The sequence below is a fragment of the Pipistrellus hanaki genome, assembly GCF_964339955.1.
Source record: "Pipistrellus hanaki genome assembly, chromosome: 2".
NCBI lineage: Eukaryota > Metazoa > Chordata > Mammalia > Chiroptera > Vespertilionidae > Pipistrellus > Pipistrellus hanaki.
This window is the reverse complement of record NC_140504.1, coordinates 106,979,119-106,997,408: the sequence shown is the minus strand read 5'-3', so window position 1 is coordinate 106,997,408 and position 18,290 is coordinate 106,979,119. Positions and strand designations below refer to the sequence as shown.

The window sequence follows — 18,290 nt, the reverse complement described above, 5'->3', positions numbered from 1 at the left end:
AATAAAAATAAAAGACACTATTCCTTTTATGTCTGTCTTCTGTTTCTGTGATAGCATCTTATTTTGTTTTAATATTTTTACTGATTTCAGGGAGGGAGAGATAGAAACATCAATGATAAGAGAGAATCATTGATTGGCTGCCTCTTGCATGCCCTCTACTGAGTTCCCCCCTGCCCTCCCACAAGCCTCCCAGGAAACCTCGCTTTCTCAGGTGCCTCCCTCTTCTCAGAAGCAGTGCCTTTAGTCACTGGTCCCATGAACTTTCCAAGTCTTCTTCTGATTCACTAGGTCTTACTTCTCTCCTCACATGTCCACTCTGGGTTGGTCTGTCTTTACAGACATGAACTCTAGTTGATGTTATCTTTCTCCTACCACCATTAGGACCATGCCATCTCCCCTTTTCCATGCAGCAGTCCTCCCACCCCCAGATCTGTGTTCTAGTATGAGATCTGATTTCAACTCTGCCAGCCTAAGATGCTTATTTTCCCATTGATCTTTCAATAAAATTTGTGAGATTTTGCTCCATCCTGGTTACACTTTAGTTCTGAGCAATAGGTAATTTAAAAAATTGTGAGAGTGAACCAGTGATTTTTTCTGTCAAAGAAAGGAGCTCGCAGTCATCTTAGGACCTGCCATTTTGATATGACCTTCAGTTTCTTCAGGGGGCCACCATCTTAGGTTCTACAATCTTGGTATGATCTTAAGGCCCTCAGGGGGGCTACCATCTTAGATTCTGCCTTACCTTCCTCTTCCTCTCAATTAGCTGAGAAATAATGCGACTCCGAGCTCTGAAGCCTGGTCAATCAAGTTGAAGTTCAGAGTGAGGGTCAGGGCAGACCCCAAGTCAGAAAATAAAACCCCGAAGGAACTTCCAACTCCATGTGCTTTTGCCCATGATTTCCAGCTGGCAGGAGCACCCTTCTGCGCAGAAGTAAATTTGCCTTGACGATCCAGTTTCGAGTGTTTGTCTCATTCTTGCGACATTGTTGAGAACATTTCTAACAAAAATGTTTTTATTGATTTTTAGAGAGAGGGAGAGGGGGTAGATAGAAACATTGATGGGAAACATCATCAGTCAGCTGCCTCCTGCACTCCCCCTACTAGGGATTGAGCCTGCAACAAGGGCAGGCGCCCTGACCAGGAATTGAATCAGTGACATCTTGGTTCCTGTGTTGATGCTCAACCACTGAGCCACATAGCCAGGCAAGCAATAGGTAATTTTATTTGTCCTTTTTCTGAACAGCTCTTGAAGGATGTGAGAAGAGATTCAATTTAGATGGTATCAATAATACTCTGGTATTTTTATGTTTGAATGCTTTCTTCCCTTTTTACTCCATGAGAGATGAATGAAGTGCATTAGTTCCTACTATTCAGATTTAATTGGAATTTTTTTCTTATAGGACACTGGTCACATTGTGAGGTGGGCTGCAGTGCAGCTAGAATGGAAAGGAAAGGAAAGATTACCTAAAATTGTCTTAAAAGTCATGAAGCTACATATTAGAGATAGGGCCCCTAGCTGTTTTGGCTTAATAGATAGAGCGTCAGCCTAGAATCCAAAAGGTGCCAGGTTCAATTCCAGTTAAAGGTCCTTACCTTAGTTGCAGTCTCCTCTTGGCCCGGGCCCTGGTCTGGGCTTGGGCAGGAGGCAACCAATCAATGTGTTTCTCTCACATCAATGTTTCTTTCTGTCTTTCCCTCTCTCTTCCATTCTCCCTACAAATCAATAGAAAGGTGAGGATTAACATAAATAAATAAATAATAAATTTATAAAAAAAGAAATAGGGGTAAGTAGCCTTCGTAGACCAACCAATAAGTTTTTATGACAAGTCCACTCTGTGATGAAGGTGAGCTAGGTTCCCTTAGAAAGTGATTGCTGAATTGAACACATTGTACAGAGAGGCATCTCCATGGCTTCCCAGAACTGCCAAAATAGAGTCAATGTGTACCCCAGGAACTCAGCACTAAGGTTAGATTCAGTGGTGTTCATCTCCTTAAATCCCACAAATCAGAATCACCAAATACACTCAGTAACTCTATTATTTCCTGTTCTTTGCTCACCAAAAGAACACTATCTGAATGGCCAGTACATTATAGCATGTTCATTTGATGGGCCATTAGGCAAATGTTAGAAACTACTGAGTCTTTCATAACAGCAGAATACACCAAGAAAAAAAATAAAAATTTACACATATAAACTTTTACTACACTGTATGCTATAGAATTCAACAGCATTCCAAAGCTAAGTAGTTTGGAAAACAGACTATCTTTCCGAGATTCACAATACACATCATCTTTTTAAAAGGCTCTGAGAAGTCCTGCAGTAAAGAAACTAGTTTAGCTTGGCTGGTGTGGCCCAGTGGTTGAGTATTGATCCAGAAACCAAGAAATCACTAGTTTCTGGTCAGGGCACGTGCCTGAGGTTCCAGGCTCAGTCCCCTGTAAGGGGCATGCAGGAAGCAGCCCATTTCTCTCCCCCTCTCCCTTCTTCTCTCTCTAATATCAATAAAAACATCATTAAAAACAAAAACAAAAACAAACTAGTTTAGCCGAAACTGGTTTGGCTCAGTGGATACAGCATCGGCCTGCAGACTGAAAGGTCCCGGGTTCAATTCTGGTTGAGGACATGTGCCTTAGTTGTGGGCACATCCCCGGTGGTGGTGTGCAGGAGGCTGCTGGTCGATGTCTCTCTCTCATCGATGTTTCTAGCTTTCTATCTGTCTCCCTCTCTGTGGAAAGTCAATAAAAAATATATATTTTAAAAAACTAGTTTGACTTTAATTCAGTATTTCCTACATGTTTTTGTGAAAATCTTTCTTTTTATGAGGAGCACCAAATAATACTTACACACATTTTGGGACACACACAGAAGATCTGAACTAAGTAACTGAGAAATTTGTGTGAAGAAAAGATGGAATGAAAATAGACCAAATATTTAAATATAACTGTTTTAGGGTTGGTGGGGTTGTGGATGATTTTCCCCCTTGCTTTTTATAAATCTAGTCATTCCAAATGGTCTAAATGTTAAAACACATTTGATGAAAGATAAAACACAATGATTAAAACCCTCCGACCATTACCCAAACTATTCCTTGACCTAAGAAGAAATGTCAGTAGGATCCAATTTCTTCCCAGCACTCTGGTCCACATTGCTTTTCTAGTTCTTGGATCTCATTTTGAACATCCAAATGCCATCATGCATTTCAGCAATGAATTTCCTTTTGGGGCTCTGTGGTCTTCATATACTCATTCAGCAGGCATTTATGAAAGTCCTACTTTATGCCACATGTTGAGGTTACAGCAGTATGTAAGGACAGCCATTGTCCTGACCTTGTGACATTTACTGTAACAAAATTATCACACTCTGAATATATAATTACAGGTAACACATTCCAGAGGGGATAATGGCCAAGCTAAAACTTGAATGATGAAGGAGTTAACTGAACACAGATGCAAGAGGGCACACTTGCACAGGCCCAGTGGCAGGAGAAAACTCAGCTTGTCTGGGAACCTTGTGTGGCTGGAGAGCAAGGCAAAGTGAAGGAGAGCCAGTCCATGCAGAGCCACCCATGCAGGCCTCATGAAGGCCATGTTAAGGATTTTGTTTTTTCAATCATAGGGGCAATAGGAAGCCTTTGACATGGCTTTACACAGGTGGCACCTTGGAGATTCCTCTGGTGCTTCGTGGAAAATGGGTTTGAGGGACCACAATGGTGCAGGAGGCCAGTTAGGGAGCTCTCATCCAGATGAGAGACAGGTGATGGCCTGAAGCAGTGACAGAGGTGAAGAAATGGATTCAAGAACATGTTGAAGAAGGAAGTCAAAAGGGCTTCGTGATAGATGGATTTGGAGTCGAAGAAAGGACAGTTGTCAAGGACAATCCCCAAGTTTTCTTTATGCAACTCAGTGGTGATACCATTTGTCAAAGTAGGGAACACAGCACTTTGTGTGTGTCTGTGTGTGATCATCAATTTGGTCATGGAGAGAAAGAAAGGGAACATGTGTGTTCAAAGTGGAGGTCTGGGCTACAGATTCACATTTGGAAGCTACATTGAAACTGTGGATCTGCATGAAATGGCCTAGAAAAAAGTAAAGAAAGGAAGAGAGCTTGGACTGATCCTCAAACCAACACTTACCAGCTCTACAAAGGAGACAATGAAGACACCCTAAAGAGGAAGACCAGAGTGTGGGAACAGAGGTGATAAGAAAATACAGTTGCAGGAACAAACTTGAATGATCTCAAAAGCTGCTGTGAGGTCAAGTAAAATGAGGGCTAAAAATGTGTTGTGAGTGGGGGAAGGAAACAGTGAGCAGGAACCATGTTTGTAGAAGTTTGACAGCATCATGTGTCCCACTGAGACTCCTCAATGCCAAGGGTAGCAAAGCACTGAGCAAACTACTTTCCATAAAATTTTGATGATGATTTACACACACTAAGATTAACCAGTGGTTTTGCTGTTACCTTGCTTCCCCAAGCCAACCATCACTTTCAGATGCATTTTGACAAGACCAGTCCTGTGCTGGTCACTGGACACAGAGAAGTGGGTCAAGTGCACTCTGTGCTCCCAAGGAGCGCACACACTGGTGGAGCAGACAAGCACAAGTTGGTGTGCAGTTCAAAATATCATAAACCCAAATGCTGAAGTAGAGCTATCAATAAGTGTTTTAGGGGACTTTAGTAACCAGCTTTACTCTGTTGAAGAACCCTTGAATGGCCTGGAAAATGAATGATTTTCTGAGAATATCTTTGGATCAAAATTCACTTTTTTAAAAAAAAAAATATATATTTTATTGATTTTTCAGAGAGGAAGAGAGAATCATCGATCAGCTGCCTCTTGCACACCCCCTACTGGGGATGTGCCCACAACCAAGTTACATGCCCTCAACCGGAATTGAACCTGGGACCTTTCAGTCCGCAGGCCAACGCTCTATCCACTGAGCCAAACCGATCCCGGCAAAATTCACTTCTTGAGGGGTAAGCTATGGTTAATTTTGGTCACTAAACCTCTTTGTTTTCCACAAATTCGATCTGTCAGTTTTACTTCATTTTATGACATGCAGTGAAACTTTAAGGCAGTATTCTCTGGAACTGGATTTGGTTTCAAGGAAGAAGCAGCAGCACAAGTCAGTCATGTTCTCACAGAACTTTCCCAGTAGAATCAGAATGCACCTTCCGGGATTCTGCACATCACGTTAATTTGGAAAAACAGACAACTTTGACCTAATTAAATAAACTCTCTTTAAGCATTTGGGAACTGGACCATTAGTTTTTCCCTCCGTAAGCCATTTCCGGCCCACCTCAGCTCTTCATATGGGCCACCTTCTCTCTCTAATCTAATAAAAGCACTAAAATTTGAAAGTTGCTAGAAGTTATAATTACCTTTGACATATTTTATTGAAGTTGAAGTTGGGATATGCACCTTTATCTAAAACATTCTCAAATTCAAGTCCAGGAGACCCAGTGCCTGCAGTCACGACAAAGATGGGCACACCTGTCAACTGGACATCTCTCTGGGCCAATAGGGAAATACCTGGACTTTTCAGAGAAAGTGAGAGTCCGAGAATTTTAAAGAATTTATTTGATTTCTCCACATGATCACAGCTATGGTTTTACATCAATAGAGTCTGTTACTACTCACAAACAAATGCATATTAAAACAAAGCACTCCTTTCCTCCCCAAAGTTACAGAGTGGGCATCAGGCTTCTTGTGAGCAAGGCATTCCTTAAAGTCTTTGAACAGTCTTTACTCAAGACCTGATTCTAGTAATTTGAAACAACTTGAAGGTGAATGACAGTTCTCAAGAGGAGACAGATATTGCATGCGGCCTCAGCAAGACCGCAGACAGAACAGCAACACCAACACCAACATACATGCACATGAGGTACAGGCTCTTCCTGCTTATCCCTTTTCACCACCCCCACTTCACACTGATTCACTGTGCAATGTTTCTTTGATTATTGTTATTTAAAATATGTACAAAGTTACTCATTTCAGACAGGAAGGTGATGGTATTTTTACAACAAAACTGTAAGATGCATGCTTAACCTGTAGACACAGCTTCATATGGAATGCTGAGTCAATACCTAGGGCCATGTGTAAGTGTCCACTGTCTTTCTAGGTCATTGTGAAGATGGAGAGGAGGCTCTGCTGCATGCCGCGCAGGGTGGGAAGTCTTGCTCCGTGGAGACTGGAGACATTGTTAACAAGATGTGCACGTCATATTAGGATGGACTTTATTTTTACAGTGTTGTGCAATTCATTAATAAACTTAAAAAAAGTACAAATATATGATTTAACTGTTGTCCCAGAAAAGATTTTTATGATACTACCAGATGTTTTCTCTAAGGTCTCTTGCTCCTGTCAGAAATTATGTAATTGAAATAATTTGCGTGACTTGAGAAGATGTCCCGAGTATATTGACAAACCAGATGGCACAAGCAATGTGGTGGCACTCAGCCTCCTGAGGGGACAAGGCCCCTGTGAACAACAGGTCCCTACAGGTCTCTGGATCCCAGCCCTGTGAAAGCAACATGGGGAACATGTTTATCTTAAGCTTTTGCTGCCCAGATAAGATCTGGGCAGCTGCCTCCAGCCTCTTCGATGGAACAGTGTGCTTCTGGGAACGCCTCCAGAACAGGTTTACAAATAAAACATGGAGAATAATCACACTTCACAGTTCTGAACCCAATACCCTGAATAAAGTTGGAAACAGAGGGAGAAACTGAGTTTGTTCAGGAAGTCCTATTTCACTAGACCTAGCCCTGTGTGTGGCACTTGACAAAGCTTCAGGGCATGTCAGTAACAGTTTGGAGGTGAGTTCTGAATGGCCCTTGGAGCACGGAGGATGGAGAGATAGCCCCTCTCTCTGGCCCCATCAATGAATGTACTGTTGATTCTTTTTGTTTTGTTTTTCCCTGGTTATTGCCCCTTCAGAAAGAGCAACCTTATACTAACAGCCTGTATCTTTTCTGGAACAACATAGAATTTACAGTTGAGCTCTACCATTGGTACAGAGATTTAAAAAAAAAAAAAAAAAGCCAGCATATTTAATATTATCATTTTACCTCAACTATTTGTCAACAGTAACACTGATATATTTTGTGAATATACAATATATAAATGTGGCTTCATACAATCAACACTGATGACACACAGTACAATTTGACTTTCCCTTGTCAGAACAACATCCTTTAAACTGCACAATAGAGAATGCCTTGGGAGCCTGGCTTTGAAAGAAAAAGAATTCAGGAGTCAATGGGCTGGGGGGCCTCCCACCAGCTGGGCCTGGACCAGATCAGGCACACCTGTGCTTTTTACTCCTCTCTGAGCAGATGTCCAAGACAGAAAAGTTGTACCAATGGGAAGGTAAAGGCGGGCAGGGTAAAGTCTCACTTCCTTTTTTAAAAGGCATAACTCTAGATTGCTGTATTTGCTCTCTGTGGAGATTAACAAAGTGCTCAGTTTGCAGATTTGCTGGTATGATGGCCTCAATGACATGGCAAAGGTGGAAAATGGACAGATGCCCAGCCAGCTGGCTAGGGGGGGCTCCCTTTGTCGTCTGCAGTCTGGCCACAGCTCGCCACACCTTCCCCGGAGCACGGAGCTCCACAGCCCACAGTCCTGTCAGCTTCGCCCTTTCTGAAAGGGGTCTCCGCCTGGGCAGGTGCCGTGGGCAGTCCTCGGTCCCATGGCTTAGGAACACAGCACTGGTGGCTGCAGTGTCGCGAAAGGCTGAAACTACAAAGTACGGCCCATGTGACTTAGGCACAGAACCGGACGCGTGCAGCGCCCCGGCCCCAGGGGAGCAGATGGTGTCACAAGACGGAAGCAACAAGAGCACAGCTGGGAGTCATGTGATGCCCTGGCAGCTAACTGGACCATGACAAGGCAACGGGGGCTTCACCAGTGAGGGCTGGGCACTTGTCAGCTAGGATCAGAGGGGCCACGGTGATGACACAGGGGTTATGCTAGCACATGGCTACATGAAGTTACAATGATCACGGCCACCACTCAGAAAATAAAACAGGAACACACACACCGCCCTGGGGAGCTAAATGCTAACATTAGCCTGCAGGTTTGAAAGAGGCTCCTGCTACAGTTGGAAACAGGATGAGGAAGTTATGGCGCTGAGGGAGGCAAGGATGAGAGCTGGTCTTTTTCATGTTGGAGATGATACGTCTGCAGTGTATGATGCCCCTCTCAGAGGACTCTGAATGAGTGTGCATCAAATCATGTGCATATAAAAGAACCATGGGTCATGGAAATTCACAGTTATCACAGCTATTCAAGTGTCATGAATGTGTGTAACCAATACTCTAAGACAGCCAGTTCTTAACCAGCCATCCTGAGTTGCTCTGTAGTTTACTGCATTTTATCTATTTGCTTACCTGAAATAACAGAGCAGTTATAATACTGATTACTTATGATAGTATTCTGTTAATAAAATAAGGATTTATATAAAGCGATACTAGACTTTTTAAATAGTTAGATGCTATGTTACTTGGCACAGTTAGTAATGACTGAATAAGTAATGAATAGTCCTAGAGGGACTTCTCTGCTTTTTATGAAAATATGGAAGTATCTGAGTTTGTTCCTAGCATTTAGGTTTTTGGTCTACTCTCACATTCATCTAAGGTACTGTCTTTCTATCAGGTATGTGGAGCTCCTTGTAAAGTCTATATTGCTAATTTTTGTGGACTGAAATGTTTGCCTTTCACACACAAATACTACCTATACAGTATGTATATATATATTTATCTATTTATATATATTTATATTATATAAAGTTTACTTACGTATTTTCATCAACCATATCAGGTCTACTTAATTTTGCCCATTGTCAATGAAAGAGCAATAATGCAGCAAGTTTTGGGTTTTCTGATTTGTTCTGTCTCTGTTTTTTTTTTGTGTATCTTGTTTCTTCTTTTTCTAGGCTTTTCATATTTGTGTACAATTAGGGAGGAGAGAGCTGAGGACTGCAGCTGGAGAAGAGGGGGGGCAACATCTCCTAGGCTGGAGGTACTGTTTCAAGGCTGTTAGTGCCTGCGGCCCACCCCTTGGGTTGAGGTGGATGGAGCCCAGGACACCAATGCTAAATTAAATCAGGAGCATTGCTCCCTATAACACAAGCCCATGTGCTCAAGGGTTCAGTCCGGGCTGTGGGGAGATGGGAGGATGGAAACAGAAGTGCCCTGGGTCTGGTCTGAGGCTGGCTGCCCCAGCCATGCCTCTTGTGGTGTGCACTTGTTCTGGGGAGTCTGGGACCCTGGCCGAAGCTGTCTACACAATTGTGCTGATGCCACTGGGTTTGGCCTTGTTGCTAGGGGGAGGTGGTGGGGCGGAGGAATGCCCGTGGTGGTGTGCTGCATGGCCCGGATGGCTGGCATGGGCCAAGGGCAGTGGTGGGTGGCTGTGCGTGTGGGTCCCATAGGGCAAGTGCCCCCCATGGGGGCTGTGGTGGTACTGGTGTGCATGCTGGATGTGCTGGGGGGGGTGGTAGTGGTGGTGGTGGTGGTAGGGGGGTGGGTTCTGCTGCACGTGGCAGTACTGGGTATGGTGGCCATGCGTCGGGACCTGTGGAGGGCCCTCTGCAGGCCCCTGGTGATGGCCCACCATGGAGTGTTGCAGATGGGGCAGGCCTAAAGGGTGAAGGGGTGGCTGGGGAGGGGCTGAAGGTGGGTGAGCCTGAGGAGGGGGTTTCCCTCTCTTACTCCCAAATAAGGAGCCCAGGAGGGAGGATGAATTAGGCATAGTCTGGTGTGGGCGAGATGGACACTCGCGTGTTGATGTAGCTCTCCGGCGCATGTGAGGACTGCTAATGATGGACCCCTAAAAAGGAAATTCATAGAAATCAAAATTAAAAGATCTTAAAGCATTTATGTCAGAATGATTTTTTTTTTTTAATGTAAAAAGTTCACCCACTGACTGATAATCTTTAGTTCAACTCACTGCCGCAGAGGGTGGGGCTGGCGGAGGCTGGACTTCTCACACTACTGAGGCAAGTCAGCAGGGGCAGGGATGGCGGGACCCTGAGAAGGGATGTTCCAGGGAGGATGGGGGGTTGGAGGGAGACTGGGGCGGGAGAGGAGGGCCCTCCTTTCTAGTCCTAGCAGCAGCAGCAGCAGCAGCACACGTTTGGGCTCTCTCCTGACAAGCACCCTGAGCTTTCCGATCAGAAGTTTGTTTGGGGTTTCTGTGAACAGTGTGTGCTAAGGGGAGTGGGGCAGGCTAGTGTGCATGAAGAGGAACCCTGTTCCTGCTGAAATCGCAGCCTCAGCTTTCCTGGTTCCTCCCAAGGGTCTGAGGGCATTTGCTCTGCCTGTGTGGAACCCCAGGTTTCTGGGAAAGCGGTGAAGGGAGAGGAGAGGCTCGGGAACCCTTGTCCTGGGCGTGGGGACTGCCTAGGCATTTTACTGCAGCTACCTACTGCAAACCAAAGAAGGAGAAAGAAACAAAAATATCTGCAAGCTGAGGTTAAGATGTGAACAGTAATACAGAGATGGCTGGAGGATGAATGAAATCTCATGAAATCCACAGTTTTGTTGTCTTATGGTTTTCCTCATCCCCCGAGCTAGTTAAGCAATTCCATCGTGCCCTATCTGCAGACACACAGCAACTGAAACTCCAGAAAGAATGCAATGGGGACTTCGGAGCATGGAAGTCAGGCTGATGGGGAAGTTGCCTGGTGCTCAGCAGCTGCTGCTTCTGGCCTAGGAGCAGTGCTGGTGGGCGGGGTGGGGGTGCCCAGGAGCCAGGGATGTTAATGAACCATGCTGGGGCCACAGGGCACAGGGGTGAAGTGGGAACTAAAACACACAATCCAGAACCAGCCTTCCCCACCCCCACTCCAGCCCAAACAAGCGGTGAGATTCTAGCAGAGGGGAAGCTGGCATGCACTGGGCTGAAGCAGGCAGGGGGGAAGGGGTGTCTGTGCCTCTGTGCAGTAATGAAAGCGCAAAAAATAAAAATAAAAAGACAACAGGTATAAACCAAGGATCAGGGAGGCAACACACAACAGCCAGCTGAACGTAGGTGCTTCCTACTTACTTCCACATTGCTCTCTAGCGATCCCGCACTGCTGCGACGCCCTCGCTTCCCTGCCCAGAACATGCAATACCAGAGTTAGACTCAGGCACAGGCCCGGGCACTGTGCTGCCACCACCACCAGCTCAGGGAGGGGCCCACCTGCTGGGTGTGAGGGTAGGAGAAGGGGCTCAGTGGGGAAGCTGGTTGCAGGACAGTAGATAGTTATTTAAAAAAACACAGGATTAGAAAACATAAAAAATAAATTTTCAACCAGCTCCTTCTCCTGGACTGGCCCACTATAGAGAGGGCCTCTGGGGGAGCTGAGCTGGGTTCACAGGTAGGGCCCAAAGTCCCATGCTCAAGTTGGCCTCAGCCAACTGCTGACAGGGAACAGGGTGAAGGAAGCTTCTGCAATGACTAAAAACAAAATGTGGTCCTGCACCAGCCTGATTTTTAGTGAATTTCATATATGTATGCTATGTATTTGCACATACATATACATCTCACCCTCCAGGCTGGGTGGGAGTCATAATTAAAAGAAACTTCCCATCCTTTTTCTCCTGGTGCCTCTGGGGCTGAGTGTTTGGTTTGTGCAGGGTCCTGGCCAGGGACAGGAGGATGAGTCAGGGGCTGCTGGGAGGGGCCTGGAGTCCTGCACCCCTCTATGGACACCCCGCAGGATGTCACGAGCATTCTCTCAGCTCTCACTGCCAATGCCTTTTTATGTTCCCAGAGCATGGCACATGTGGGCACTCAACATATGTTAGCCATATTAGAGGAAGGCTGAGTTTTCCTCTTGGTGCTGGATGCCCAGTGCCCATCCTGGCCTCCACGGTCCCTCCAGAGGACTTCTTCTATGGGTTCCAGCAGAACATCCAGGCCAGCGGAAACAATGCTGCCCAAGCTTAGGGGTCCAGCCTCCATCAGGTCTCTGGGAATGCAGATGGTAGTGGAGATTGAGATGGGCCATGCTGCATTCCAGGTCAGGCCCAGGAGCCTGAAAGATGGTATTGCCATGTACCTCTTTGTGGCCCACACCTCTGTGGAAAGGGTGCTTGTGGGTCCTTTGGGCCTCGGGGCAGCACCTGAGCATGGTGGGCCATGCCCCAAGTAAGACCTCACTCCTAGGCAGTGAGCAGCAGGCTCAGGGAAGATGCCTTTGCCTTGCCTGCTGATACCCCAGCCTGAAGTCCACAGAAGGCCTTGATGGACTTTTGCACATATGAGAAGGTCTCAGAGCCCACTCCAGACAGGGCCACACAGTGAAGGAAGCAAAAGTGTTTTCCACCAGTTCCTGAGGACCAGGGAAAACTCTTAATCCCAGACAGAAATAAGATGAGGTCACATTTCCTCATCTTCCAGCTGGAGTGAGGAGTGACCTTCTCAAGGCCCTCCTCCTGCCCAGCATGGGCCAAGACTCAGGAGAGCCTTAACTTAGATGTCTTTGAGGAATGTTAAGTTTCTCAGAAGCCATCTTTTCCACTTCTCAGACCAGTATGAGATGTGGGTGTCCCTACAGGAGCTCTGCACTTGTCCCAAAGCTCCCACTCACAGACTCTGCCCGCTGCACACCCGTGTCCAGGTGTGTGCACACATGCACACACACTATCTATGAACCAAGGCAAAGCATGCCAGAGCAGTGGCTCACACCCACGCACCCACACTGCCCCTGCTCTGCGCTGTTTCCAGGTCATCTTCCCCCTTTCTCTGGATCCTGCACCAGCTTCAAGTGAGCCCCGTCCCTGCTTGATCAGAAACCATGTCTGGAAGGGGCTCCCAGCATGGCTCTTCAGAGCCTTCCCCTGCCTGGTAGAGTCAGGCCAGAATGCAGGCAGGGCTCTCTACCCAGAGGCTGCCCTGTGGCCCTTGGCAATGCTGGAAGTCACACAGGTACACTTCCTCAGTGACCACATCCACACAGGGGGCCAGGCTGTGTTCTATACTGGCACGTGCTGGCTCTCACAGAGATCCTTGAGAGAAGTGCTAGTCCCCACCTTGCAGCTGAGGAAACTGAAGCCCAGCACTGTAACTTGGCCATGGCCTGATAGCTAATGAGCAGCAGGAAGAGGGGAGAGAAGATCTTATCAGTGTGAGTCTGAAATCAATGTGCTGAGTGTCCTCTGAGGGGCTGTTTGGGTGGCCATCCCGAGGGCAGCCCTGAGTATGGCCCTGTCCCAGGGAAAGCTGCCACAGGTCGTTTGTGTGTGGAGGGCCTGTCTTGGGGCCCCAAGAGCTCCTGAGTCTTCCCAGACAGGATGCAGGAGGTCTCAGCTCTGCGCCTGGAGAGGTGATGGGTGCAGGCAGGTCCCCCATCCCCGGAGCTGGTGTGGAGCAGTTAGGCTGGGAGAGCAGAAGGCCCCCACGGCCTACAGACAGTGCTGACCATGACTTGGCTAACCTGGGGCAGGGCGGAGGCTCAGTCACACTGCATCCTGGTCCTCGCCAGTCCTCGATCATAGGCCAGCAGGGCTCTGGTGCCACTGACACAAACGGCCGAACCGAAGGAAGACCAAGTGAAGGGACATGGACTGAGGCTTTGCAGCTCAGCAGGAGCTGGGACTGGAGCCCAGGCCCTTCCTCTACCATTCAAAAGGCTGGGTCTCCTGGAGGCTTCTGCTGCCAGTCATGGCATCAAAGCTTGACTGCCTCTTGGGTCCTCAAGGTTCATGAAGGGCTGAGGCCACATTGCTAGGAGTTGTCTCCTGGACAGAAGTGTGAGTGCAGGATTGGGCAGCTTCTCTGGGAGTGATGACTTGCCAATCAATGAGCGCTGGCTTTCCTGAGAAAACAGGCTGACCAGGGCCTTGCCCCTTCTTGACAAGGTCATCTTGGTGCAGGCCATGATGAGTGGGAGTGACACGAACTCTAGAGAGCTTTGCACCTCCTAGTCCAGAGCATATAACACCACGTCTCCGACTGCCAAGCCCAGCGTCTTCTGAAAGGCTGCTGACACTGGCCTGTCTCCCTCACTGGAAGTCACAGGTGGCCTGTCCCTAGTCTGGGGCCTTGGCGACTGCCAGGACCCACCTTACCTCATCCTCTAACCTTCATGAGATCAGGGGGCCTTTCTTTCCTGGGATCTTGTTTCATTGTAGCTTCATTCCTGAGAGGACACAATCCTAGAGCCCTTCTCAGCTCAGAATCCCTAAATGATAGCGGCAATAGTAACAACAAATGGAAGTCGGCCAAATCTTGGAACTCCTTCCTTCCCAGGGCCGTGTGCCTGTCGAGGGACTCTGACTCCTAAGCTCCAAGCTTCAGCAGAGCGGGCACATGCTGAGAGCCTCAGTTCCAGCAGAGCCACTGCTACCTGAGAAGGCCTCCAGGGAACAGAGAGGCCGGAGCAAACTCAAACACAGGCCCCAGGCCCCAAATCTGCAGATGCCCACGGTAGTCCAGATATGTGTTGCTGGGAAATCACCAGTGGTTCTCAGCCAAGGGTGATTTTGCATCCCAGAGGACACCTGGCAATTTCTGGAGACATTACCAATTGTCATTACTGGGAGGTGAAGCCAGGGATGCAGCTGAACCTCTTGCACAGAACTGTCCCCACAGCAAGAAATTACCAGACATAAAATGTCAATAGGGCTAGAGTTAAGAAGCCCTGGGTAAATCCTCATGCTGGCAATGGATTTCTGACTTTCACTATGGAGGGGGGAAAAATGACAAGACAAAAGCAAAGGAAAAGTCCAACTCAAAAAATAAAAAATAAAAAAGAAAGAAAACATTTCTGGGAAATAAATAAGCCAAACAAAGGGAGGCAGCTGCTGGCTAGACAGGCACCAGATGGGGTCATGAGCAGGCTCTCTTAGGGGGCCTTGAACTGGCCATTTGGCAATGCCTGAGGCAGGGTGAGGTAGGCAAGCCTCTAGGAAGGGAGGGGCTGCTGGGCCCCTATAGAAGAGGACACTGATCTCATCCTGAGAAGGTCTTTTCCAACAAAGTAGGGGCTCCTGGGACAAGGTTACCTGGGGCGTCAGGGCAGGCAGAGCTCAGGGTCCCAGGAGCCTAGAGTGCTAGGCACAGCCCTGTGCCCTCTGTGCAATGACCTGCCACCCCCACTCCACTGCAAACCCTGAGCCTCCTCCCAGGAGAAGCTGACATGACTAGTGGGGGCTGAGGAGACTGCCAGAATGCACCCCTCACTTCACAGCTTGTCTGACAGCGCAGCAGGAAAAGAAGGCAGGAGCAGCACTCACAGGCAACTAGCTGGCTCTGCACCCACACCTCCCTGTTTCACCTGCCCCCTGCCATGACAGCCATACCATGTGTCGGCTGCCAGGAGAAGCCCCCTGCTCCTGATATCCAGGTACAACTTCTCCCCCATCTGTGCCCCAGGAAAGCTGGGAGGCCTGAGGTGTGCTGCTTGCTTGGGGGTTAGGAGGCAGGCAGCAAATTAAACACACACAAAATCAAAGAACAAAATTCAGTTTCCACCAGGGCTTTCCCCTGACTCCCAGGGACTCCTGTAGCTGCTGCTTCTGGCTGGACAGAGGCCCAGAAGAGAGAACACTGGGAAGAAAGCAAGACCAGGGACAGTGGGAGAGGGGGTTTCAGACACAGCTTAGAAAGTTTTACTCCACTTCATTCATCAGCCTAAAGCCCAGGGCATGGCCAGAGTGCACAGAACACATCCACCAGCGAGTCTGGCTCACTCTTGTAAGAGCCATTTTCAGAAAATAAATAAAATAAATAAAACTCCTAGAAGAAGAAAGGGAGAATGGGGTAACGTCCTTGCTGTTCTGCCTTAAAAATTTAGTCCTGTTTTCTCTTGCCTTCTGGTGTCAACCCCTCTGCCTGGTCACATGCTGTTCTGATTTGGGGATGGTCATGGGAAACCCAGCTGTGTCTGTCCAAGTCCTCCACTGCCAGCCACACTGTAGTACCATCCTGGCACACAATGCATGCCCGACCACCTATGCTCAGCTCTTACCAGCTTCTGAGAGGTCCCTCAGGGAGCTGCTGAGGGCACTGCGCTTGAGGCCCTCGCTGCTGGTGTAGCTGTCGTCCAGGCAGGCTCGGTTCAGTGTCCCAGTGCCAGACTCCTTTTTGAGGCTGGAGCACTGGGACATGCTGGGCCGCACAACACCCTTCTGTTTCTCAAGCTCCGCTGAAATAGAGGAGCAAGGGCCCAGTGAGAGGAGCACAGCCTGGGGAGGGTCAGGATTGGGGTGAGCCAGGGATAGGAACCCCCACCAGGAGGAAACGAAGAGGACCACTACCCTCTGTACCAAGTCCCCATCTACCTGAAATGGGGAAAAAGGAAGTGCGAGCATTGTCTTGGGAAAGAAGTGTGATGGCTACCTTGAACAAAAGGGAGGGAGGCTGAAGAGGCTAAAGTGTCCTATGGTCTGCAGGAAAGACAGTCTCTTTCCAGGCCTGAGGGTTAAGAAGGAGACAGATGCTCAGTCAGGATAAACAAGTGTTAATTGGCCTTTCATGGAAGGGCCAGAGGTAGGCACACCTGAGCCTGTACATCTGGAGCCAGGAGAAGCAGGGGGTATCATCAGCTCCAACAAACCCAGGTGATGGGCGTGGCTGTGACTTTTTCAGTCTGCTGGGCCCCGATGCAGAAGATGAATAGAATAACCATATAGAACTCTGGGTGCTCCTGTCCTAGGAGGTGACCAGGAACCAGGGGCCTCCCCAGTCAAAACAGGCCTGGACTTCTGAAGCATGGCTCTCACCAAGAGGCCCTTGCCACATTCTGTGGCCTGGGCATGTGGTTTGCCAGTCACATAGACATGGGAAGGCCAGAAAAGACCAGGGCAGCTCATTTCTGTGGGCTCAAAGAGTCACTGCCACCATATAGGAGCCAACACCTGTATCCAGCAAATCCTAAAAGCTGTCAGGGCAGCCTGGCCCGGTGGTGCTCAGTGGTTGAGGTCATGGCTCTATTTCCAGTAAAGGCACAGGCCTGGGTTGAAGGCTTGATCCCCAGTAGGGGGCGGGCAGGAGGCAGCCAATTGATTATTCTCATCATTTATGTTTCTATCTCTTTCTCCCTCTCCCTTCATGTTTCTGAAAAAAAGGAAAAAAAAGAAAAAAAGAAAAAAAAAAGAAAGCCAGGGTTGCTGGCTCTTCCTCCTCAAGAGGTCTGTAACTCACACTCTATCCTGTGCTTCTCCATCTCCTGCACCTCCGCGATGGACTCTCTCAGGTCATCGCTGAATTTCTTCCGATCTTGAGGATTGGGAGCATTGAAGTTTATTAACACTTTTATGTCTGCTCCAGGGACTGCAGATGTGAGCCGGATGCCATTGGGGTAGTCTGCAAAGGAAAAAGAGAGGAGAACCAATAGGCCCTTGCATTCTCTGTCATCTCTACTCCTGATCAAGAAAACACCAGTCTGAATTCAGGATGGGCATGAGGGAAATGGTCAGAATGCAGGTCTCAGCAGGCATGTCTGACATGGAGAAAATGCTTCCATAGTGCAGACTGAAGGGACCACCAGACAACCTCCATTTACCAACTCAAGTCCGTGCTCCTTCATATGTGAGTCGGGGAAGATCTGGCTGATCTGAGGGAAGCCAGGCCCTCTTCTCCTCCATTCTGAAGGTCATGGTGCCCAAATTCTCGTTGAGACTGCAGCCAGGTGCTGAGTCCAAGAGAAGGGCAGCCCTCTGTGCTCGGTGGAGTGTCTTACCCATCATCGCAGGCCCGAATGGCCTCTAGACCTTTAGCAACCCTAGATGCACTGTGGATCCCAGCACCCAACACACTCTCTGCTGAGTGCAGTGTCTTTCTGCTCAGACTTGCCTGTACCCCTTCCAAGCACAACGGGTCTCCTGGAAGCACCTCTCCCCTCAGTGGGAATCAAGTTTCAGCCATGGGGAGTTTGCAAGATCTTGACTCAAACATGAATCCCACTTTTGATCTATGTCAAGGTTGAAAACACAAATGCTTAGAAACCATGTGACTCTCCCAAGTGCAGGTTGGTGCTGGGAGGGAGTGTGCAGCCAGGAGCCAGCAGGCAGGAATATGACCTTAGCAGTCCCAATCGCTTCTCATTTTTCAAGAGAAGCCAAAAGTATTAAATGCGAGGATTTAAGTATCAGCTCAACAAATTTTTAAAAGTATACAAACTAAATATAATATAATTGAGCCAGACTGACCCGAGGCTGGCAGCATGCAGCCCCTGGTGTGAAGGCATGGCCTGGGGAAGGGAAGGTCAGCTCTTACTAGCATCTGTGCCCAGGACCATGGGCTGAGCCCTCAGAATTTGAAAATGATTCAGATACAGCCTCTGTCTGGGGATTCAGTCTA

At 48.1% G+C, this 18,290-nt stretch overlaps 1 protein-coding gene across 8 annotated transcripts in view; it reads right to left on the bottom strand.

Annotated features, from left to right (window-relative positions):
* Positions 1-5,558: 5,558 nt before the first annotated feature.
* The window catches only part of IQSEC1 (IQ motif and Sec7 domain ArfGEF 1), a 227,441-nt gene continuing 214,709 nt past the window's right edge, over positions 5,559-18,290 (bottom strand). For 5 of the 8 annotated variants that reach the window (XM_084872432.1, XM_084872430.1, XM_084872431.1 and 2 more), the window contains 4 exons: positions 17,133-17,294; positions 15,958-16,134; positions 11,046-11,095; positions 5,559-9,827 (listed from right to left, as the gene is read on the bottom strand). In XM_084872432.1, coding sequence (XP_084728558.1) covers positions 9,279-9,827; positions 11,046-11,095; positions 15,958-16,134; positions 17,133-17,294 — 938 coding nt within the window. In that variant the 3' untranslated portion in view covers positions 5,559-9,278. The remainder of the gene's footprint in view (positions 9,828-11,045; positions 11,096-15,957; positions 16,135-17,132; positions 17,295-18,290) is intronic. The other 3 variants (XM_084872434.1, XM_084872435.1, XM_084872437.1) reach the window with 2 other exon arrangements.